This window comes from Cibotium barometz, chromosome 9, assembly GCF_041138505.1.
Source record: "Cibotium barometz isolate CiBa-2024 chromosome 9, ASM4113850v1, whole genome shotgun sequence".
Taxonomy (NCBI): domain Eukaryota; kingdom Viridiplantae; phylum Streptophyta; class Polypodiopsida; order Cyatheales; family Cibotiaceae; genus Cibotium; species Cibotium barometz.
Genome location: NC_141054.1, coordinates 35,318,684 through 35,326,568, shown reverse-complemented (window position 1 = coordinate 35,326,568; position 7,885 = coordinate 35,318,684). Strand labels below are relative to the sequence as shown.

At 44.6% G+C, this 7,885-nt stretch overlaps 1 protein-coding gene across 10 annotated transcripts in view; it reads right to left on the bottom strand.

Moving 5' to 3' along the window:
• Positions 1–427: 427 nt before the first annotated feature.
• LOC147635519 (Peptidase C78, ubiquitin fold modifier-specific peptidase 1/ 2) overlaps positions 428–7,885 on the bottom strand; it is a 101,780-nt gene continuing 94,322 nt past the window's right edge. For 4 of the 10 annotated variants that reach the window (XR_015266667.1, XM_086802847.1, XM_086802848.1 and 1 more), the window contains 2 exons: positions 971–1,066; positions 428–885 (listed from right to left, as the gene is read on the bottom strand). Coding sequence is in view for 4 of the 10 variants with exons in the window: in XM_086802847.1 (XP_086658973.1) it covers positions 802–885; positions 971–1,066 (180 nt within the window). In the remaining 6 variants the exon portion in view is untranslated. Of the gene's footprint in view, positions 886–970; positions 1,067–2,460; positions 2,624–7,885 lie in introns of those variants that run through there. The other 6 variants (XR_015266668.1, XM_086802849.1, XR_015266665.1 and 3 more) reach the window with 5 other exon arrangements.

Sequence of the window (7,885 nt, the reverse complement as noted above, 5' to 3'; positions counted from 1 at the left end):
CATAAAAATTACTTCTTTATTTTGTGTTTTTTCCCCAATTTTGCAGGCAATGTTATATAGTTTGGAGATAAGCAAACAATGGTAAGCATGCCTCTTTGGTGCCACCGAAAGAAGGGTGCCCTAACATCCATGGCTACCTATCAGAATCATAAAGGATCTAACTCTATGATCCCATTGGGTCCTCTGAGGCCTCCCATCGATGCTCAGGACTTGGAAAGGCGAACAAATCCTGGGTGGGACGCACAGGCATAATACGTGTAGTTGATCCTTGAAGACTCCATGCCTCATGAGAGATGCCGCCAATCTCTCTTGGACCCTATCCAAGGGTTGTGGATGTGTGTCTGTTGCGAGGGAAGGGAAGTGTAAACTCGACTCAACCAAAACTAATACTTTATGACTGTTTGGATGCTTCGTAACAGGTGTGTAGTGTCCATCAATTCACTTTACTATGAATGATAGACCCAATATTCAGTATCATATACATTCAGCAAATGGAATTTAGCACGATAGAGTATGTCCATTCTTCGACTACTCTGCATACTCTGGACAAACCATTAAGATTAACAGCAACATGGTGACTCGTGAGACACAACAGTATTCAAATTGTTTGCGAAGTGCAAACATAACTTGCTTCCTTTTGGAGAGGATATGATCTAAAATTCTTGGACAGAAGATTGTTGCAGAAATTTACTACAACAATTTCAGGTGTTTCCTTGACACAAACTTTGTGTCAGCCCAAGATTAATAATCTCAGCATGATTTGTATAAAAATTGGAAAAACAAAACCACACATTGGGGCAGTCAACGGAGAGACTGCTCACTTCTCAAGATCTTTAGTTGCTCCAGCTCTTCTCCTCGTGCGATTCCTGGTTCGATATAGCAAACCTGTTTACCCCAATCACAACACAATACATCAGACAAAAACACTGCAGCAGTAGACTTCCTCAAAATGTTAATTACAAGACAAGACCTGATATGATCGCTTCTTCAGAGTATGTATGCCACGCTTAATCAACTTCTGCCACTGCTTCTTACATCTCAAAGCACGTAAAAGCTCCTCAGTTTTCTGAAATGATGAAGTCCAATGTTAGAACTTCTTGAGTGCATACGGCAAATGTTCTACGTCAAATGTTAATTTTTTTTCTGGGGAAATACATGATGTTCTTGCGTTCTCCTTATTGAAAAACACAAACTTGCACAAACTCATGTGTTCTCTTCTGCTGCTGCCCAGTCAACTTCTGCAAGGGAGATTACTCCTGAACTGGTTACTCTTAGCTGGCAACCAGCTTTGCACAACGCCTTGGAGCTGAGTGATGAGATGATCATGCGGTTCAGTGAGAGGGAGACTGGGTCATCTATTTATGCATCCGCTCAGCCTGCCTGGCTGCTGGTTGGCTTGGCCCACCAACCTGCCTTTTGCATGGTCGTGGGTTGGCTGTCCCGACAGTCCCTCTTGGCTGTGATTAAGGATTAGCCTACTTTTAAGGTTGGCTGTTGTTCATAATTAAACGCCCATGGCAGCATGATTGGTGGCCTTTGAGCCCATGACCCATAATCCCCTTTTTCCCCAATTCAAGCAGGTTAATTCCTGCCACGGTTATAGCCCGATACCTGGGTTTGGCACCCAGGGTCCCAGCCTTGCCTGGATAGACTCCAGCTACCCTGACCCGATTCCAATTCCCAGCAACTGCCAATAAGCTCCTGGAAGCCATGTACCCTCTTTACATTATACAAGTGGTTTACATCTGTGCGGAACCTGAACAACACCACTGTGTGGGAGTGAGAGGGAGGCTGGGCCGCCTACAAATAGGCTTCCCAGGAATCTGGTCGCCCTTCCTGTTGGCCCCCTTCCAACCCACCCAACCTGCCTTTTGGCTGGTTATGGGTTGGCTGGCTGGTCTGACAGCACTTTTTGGGTGTGATTAAGGTTGGGCATGTGCCCATGACCTATAATCCCCCTTTTACCCAATTCAAGAAGCTTAATTCCCACCAGTGTTTTAACCTGGCCTGGATCCCAATGCTCAGCAACTGCCAAATAAGCTCCCGGAAGCCATGTACCTATTTTACATCATACAAGTGAGTTATATTTGTGTGGGACTTGCACGGACTTGCACAACACACTGTGTTGGAGTGGCACAATACGACCTAACCAACTTGGGCCATACACTACGGCTCGTCCTTGGATAAGGGATCACAAAACAGCCATATGCCCATATCCCCAATGTCACATGATATTTTAGTGTATTTCTAACAAAATCAACAACTCAAAGGTATTCCTTAAACATAAGTTTTTTAATTTAAGGATGAATGAGAATCAAACTTTGGGTGAACATTTGAGCAACTTAGGCTCCATCATTCGACAACTTGTTGCCACCAAAGCACAAGTTGATGAAGATGATTTAAAAGTAGTCCTATTCACCACCAGCATAGAAGGGATTTCAAAGTACAATGAGATCCTACCAGTACTAAGAATGTCTCGTGTGATGGAATATGAAGAGTTGATAGTAGTTCTTATTGATTAGGCCGCCGTCTTAGAGAGCTGACCGAAGCAACACTTGAGTCAGAGAAATCGTTCCTCTTCAAGATGAAAGGCAACAAGAAAGGACCATCAAGTAAACCTAGACTGCAAAAAGCTTGGACATACAACAGACAAGTGTTTTAAGTAGATGGCCAAAGAGCAATCAAAGGATCATGCAAACTTGGTGCAAGGACATGAACATGAAGATCAAGATGAAGCTAAGGCATCTACAAAACAACCGAAGACAAAGCCCTCACCATCGCAGATCGCATGGGTGCGATTCTGGGCTCTTTGGACCATCTATTCCAGAAATCATCTGCACTCTTTTGGTGATGTTCATCCCTTCCCCTATTTTGGTGCTGCTCTACTTGGCGAGCTCTCTCTCCAACAGTTTGAAGAACTTTCCCAGTTTTTTTAGTTCGTTCTCATAGCTTCACCTGCTTTGGGTGACTATGACTGTACATTTTACTATTTAATATAAACAGTGTTTTCACCAAAAAAAAAAAAGTGTGTGTGTGTGTGTGTGAATCACCTCCTAGAGAGTGGTAGTGTCTTATCTATGTGAGAACCACCTCATAGAGGGGTATCAAATAATATCTAGATATTTGTGTGAGGCATCCTTAGTAACCTATAAAGGTGCATGTACTTCATTGAAGAAATCAATCAATAGTCACATCATTGACTTGTGTACTTCTCTCTCTCCAAGAGCTTTGTTCTCTCTCTAACACTCTCTCCTTCACTGTTGGTTGTTTACACTCCATTGCCATGTATCTCTTTGACCCTCCATAGTTGTAGCTCTACCACGACATTAACATGGTATCAGAGCTCTAGGTTGATACTACCTCAAGCATTAGCGCCATATTGTCCGTACAACCTCGCCAGCAATCCGTACATCTGTACATAGCAAATTTGTACATGTTCGTACTATAGTACAGTCGTACTAATCTCTCTCAATTCATGTGTGCGCCGCAGTGTGGGCATTGAGGACTCTGGACATACTATCCAAAGAAGAACCACCACCTCAGTGTGCCACCCTGCTACAAGTCTCAAGTAAAAGAAGATGATGCCATGGCAGTACTTCTCAAAAGCATGCCTAAGCAGTATGACAACCTGGTGACCACCTTGAAGAACATTCCTAATCCTACCTTGGAGGAAATCATTAGTTCTTTACAAGAAGAAAGAAAGAAGAAGCAAAGGTCAACAGAAGATGTGACCGAACAAGGTTTTGCTATAAAGGCCAAGGGCTCATACAGAGGACAAGCCAAAGGAAAGCCTTGCAAATTATATGGAAAAAGAAATCATTTAGAAAAGGATTATTTTAGCCTAAATCCTTGTGGTATCTATGGGAAAAGCAATCATTTTGAAAAAGACTGCTATTTAAAGAAAAACATTGCTAATATTGTTGTAGAGCCTTCCATACAAGAGGCTAACTATTGTATTAACGATTGGGCTTTTGAAGTCCATTGTGTGTGATGTTTTCTTTTGTGTGACTTGATCTCTTGTATGTCCTTACCCTTGGGACCCCACAACTGGCATGTGAAACAAAAACCATGTAATTTATCCTTGACCAAGAAAACTGGCATGAGAAACCACTTATTATCCTTGACACAACATGAGGCAATCCCTTGAGGGAGGGTTTGCTGGGATCAAGGTATTGCTTGTGTGTGTGCACTGTGTGTGTGTGTGTGTGTGTGTGTGTGTGTGTGTGTGTGTGTGAACTACCTCCTAGAGAGTGGTAGTGTCTTGTTTGTGTGTGAACTACGTCTTCGAGGAGTATCAAGAAATATCTAGACATTTGATTGTGCCTGACATAAGCAACGATGTCAATGAGGCAACCTTTGTAACCTATAAAGGTGCATGTACTTCATTGAAGAAATCAATCAATAGTCACATCATTGAGTTGTATACTCTTCTCTCTGTTGTATACTCTTCTCTCTCTCCAAGAGTTTTGTTCTCTCTCTAACCCTCTCTCCTTCACTGTTTGTTGTTTACACTCCATAGCCATGTATCTCTTGACCCTCCATAGTTGCAACTCTACCATGAAATGCAACATCTTTTTTGTAAGCCTTGTTTCTATAAAAGGCTCGGCTCCTTTTTATCTTACTTTCCCTACTTAGAACCAGGGGGTTTGTCTATGGATAGACTGATGTAGGTATTATGTATGGTCAAGCTCTTGTATCAGGCCTAGCATGAGAGGTTCAGGTGTTGGCATCATGGTGTTCTTTATTATCACATGATCGCAATTTAGAGCCCAAATCATCATACATCATACTAAAGATGACACTCCTTCACTCCAAAGGGGGTTTTGTTGGATATTTCAAAGACTAGTACATGTCTAGTGGTGTGTGAACACCTTATTAAGAGAACATAAGATAGGGCCTTGGTGCCTATATAAAGCATTGAACTCTCAGGATCAGGACTCATGGCTGAACACCTCTCCCATGCAGGAGAAACTCTAGCACCCCTCCTGGCTTATATGTTTAACCGAGCTCTTTCGGACCTCTTTCAACCCACCTGGTCATCCCACATCGCTCCCATCCACAAAGCCATTTACCCCCATGGATCCTATAATTACCAGACTACCATGATTGATCACACATTTGCCAAACTCTATGGGTCAGTACTTGAGTCTAAGCTCAACACACTAGTGGAGAGAGAGGGGCACAGAGCACTTGGCTAGGCAAGATTTCGGCAGACCTTCTCCACCCTAGACCACGTCTTTACCCTCCATGCCATCATCGAGGAGGCCAAAGCCTGAAGCCACAGGATTTACTGCTGCTTTGTCAATTTCCACGAAGCCTTTGATACGGTTCCTCATGCCCATCTTCTCCAGTGCCTCGGAGCCTCTAGGGTCAAGGGGTCCCATCTGACATGCTTTGGGGTATCATTGCCTTATATGAGTTAGTCATTGGACGAAAGAGATGTACAAGAGGAGAATAAAAAGAGATCTTCAGCATCATTGAAACAGGGCTGCCCACTATCCCCCACCCTCTTCGACTTCTACATAGACAAGATCTAAGACTTCATTGGCAGGGCTGTAGGAGGAGCATCACTAGCCGGTATACTAGTCTCCATTTTACTATATGCTGGTGATATTGTGCTTATTGCAGATTCTCCGGAGGCTCTTTAGAGGCACTTGGATACTCTATAGGACTTCTGTATCCAACGGGACCTCTCAGTTAACCTTGGGAAAACCAAGGTGAAAGGGTTGGCTTTTTGACACCCTACACACCCCGGCATTGATGTATGGAGCACCCTTCTGGCCACCAGATCTTTCAGCAGACCCCTGGCAGCGACTAGAGCAGCACCAGGTCATGATGCTCTCCCCCATGATCTGCAGCAAACCATCAGTCCCACATCAGATTATTCAGACAGAGTTTGATGCAGCTCCTAGGGTAGTGGAGGCATTCTTCCAGACATTCACTTACATCCACTGCATCCGGGACATGCATCCCACACAACTTCTGAGGCGTTCTTTACAGTCATCCCAGCAGCCAGCAGCTAGCAGCCCAGGCACAACCCTCATTGTTCGAGACTCAGAGAGTTCAAGTGGGTCAGCTCCCACCACTTCAGTACAGTCTAGATGCCCCCTTCCTCAGGCTCACGCACGAGGACAGCCCCCACCCGGTGGATCAGCGAGCCAGACGACTCTACTTATCTACCACTTGAACTACCACTTCAGCTGATGTTGAAACAGGCTCATGGACATTCATAGATTGATGCTTTAAATAAGATTGGATATACGTCACTCCGTCTCCGGACATCATTGTATATATTTTGTTGTTGTTGTGATTACATCATTGTAAATATTTTTTTGTTGTTGTGATTTTCTTTTACTTTTTTTCCATGATGATGAGATTCCATGGACATCATTGTACACTTTTTGGTCCCATAGACCCCTTGGGTCTTTCGCAGATGCTCTCTCTCTCTCTCTCTCTCTCAAAGGTGTGAACTGTACTGAGGGCTGGAAGAAAATCCGGGAGAAACGCCCATCCACACCAATCACATCTCCATCCATATGGCACACATATGCACGATCCCTGTACGAAGTACCAGATCAGCCCCCCATCCCACCACCATCACATCCACCTTCTTCACACCCACCATGGTAGCCCGAGCCATCCGGAGACTCAAAAACGGTAGATCATAGGACCACGAGGGCCTCTTGGCATAGCACATCTCCCATGCGAGGGAGACTCTAGCACCCCTCTTGGCCCATATGTTCAACCAAGCTCTTTCGGAAGGCTTCCCACCCACCTGGACAGCCCATATCATCAGACCCATCCATAAAGCCAGAGATCCCATGAACCCCAACAATTACAGGACTATTATGATTAGCCACACACTAGCCAAACTTTATGGGTCAGTACTTGAGATTGAGCTCAACACACTAGCTCAGAGACATGGGCACAGAGCATCAAGATAGGCAGGCTTCCGTAGGTCATTCTCTACTTTGGATCCCATCAGAGCCATCATAGAAGAGGCCAGAGCACGACACCGATGGGTTTACTCTTGCTTTGTGGATTTCCGCAAAGGATTTGATACGGTGCCTCGAGCCAAACTATTGCAGAGACTCCAGGATTTGGGTGGCATTACATGAGTCGGTCATGGAGTCAGTGAGATGCCCAAGAGGATTATAAAGGAGATCTCCAGTACCATTGGAGTGAAGCAAGGATGCCCATTGTCTCCCACTCTCTTTGGCCTCTACATCGACGAGATTTTGGCCTTCATTGATAATAGGAGAGGGAGGTGTATCACTAGTAGGCATCCTTGTTTCCATACTACTTTATATTGATGACATTGTGCTTATTGCAGATTCTCCAGAAGCATCTTGACACATCACAAGACTTTTTTGCACAACGGGATCTCACAGCAAACCTTAGGAAAACCAAGGTTATGGTCTTCAACACATCCCCTCTTTTCACATCTTGACTGAGTTTCACCTACATGGGCAACCCAGTGGAGATTGCACGCTCATATGTGTACTTGGGAGTCACTTTTACATGACCGTCTTCTCAATGAGCCATGTTGCAGAGGCTAGACTGATGCCAGGGTATGCTTCTCTTGCTCTCATGGAGAGGTAGTGCTTCCTAGCCCATTTCTAAGAGCCAAGGACCAAGATGTGGATATTTGACACCTTGGTCACTCCACCATTGATGTATGGAGCACCCTTTTGGGCACCTGATCTTCAAGCAGTCAAATGGCCGAAGATAGAGAGGCCTCAGGTTATGATGCTCTCCCCTATGATACGCAGCAAACCATTGGTCCCACATGATATTATCTTGGCAGAGTTTGCTGTAGCACCCATGGTAGTAAAGGCACTCTTCCAACAGTCACATACATTCACAGGATCACTACCATCGCCCC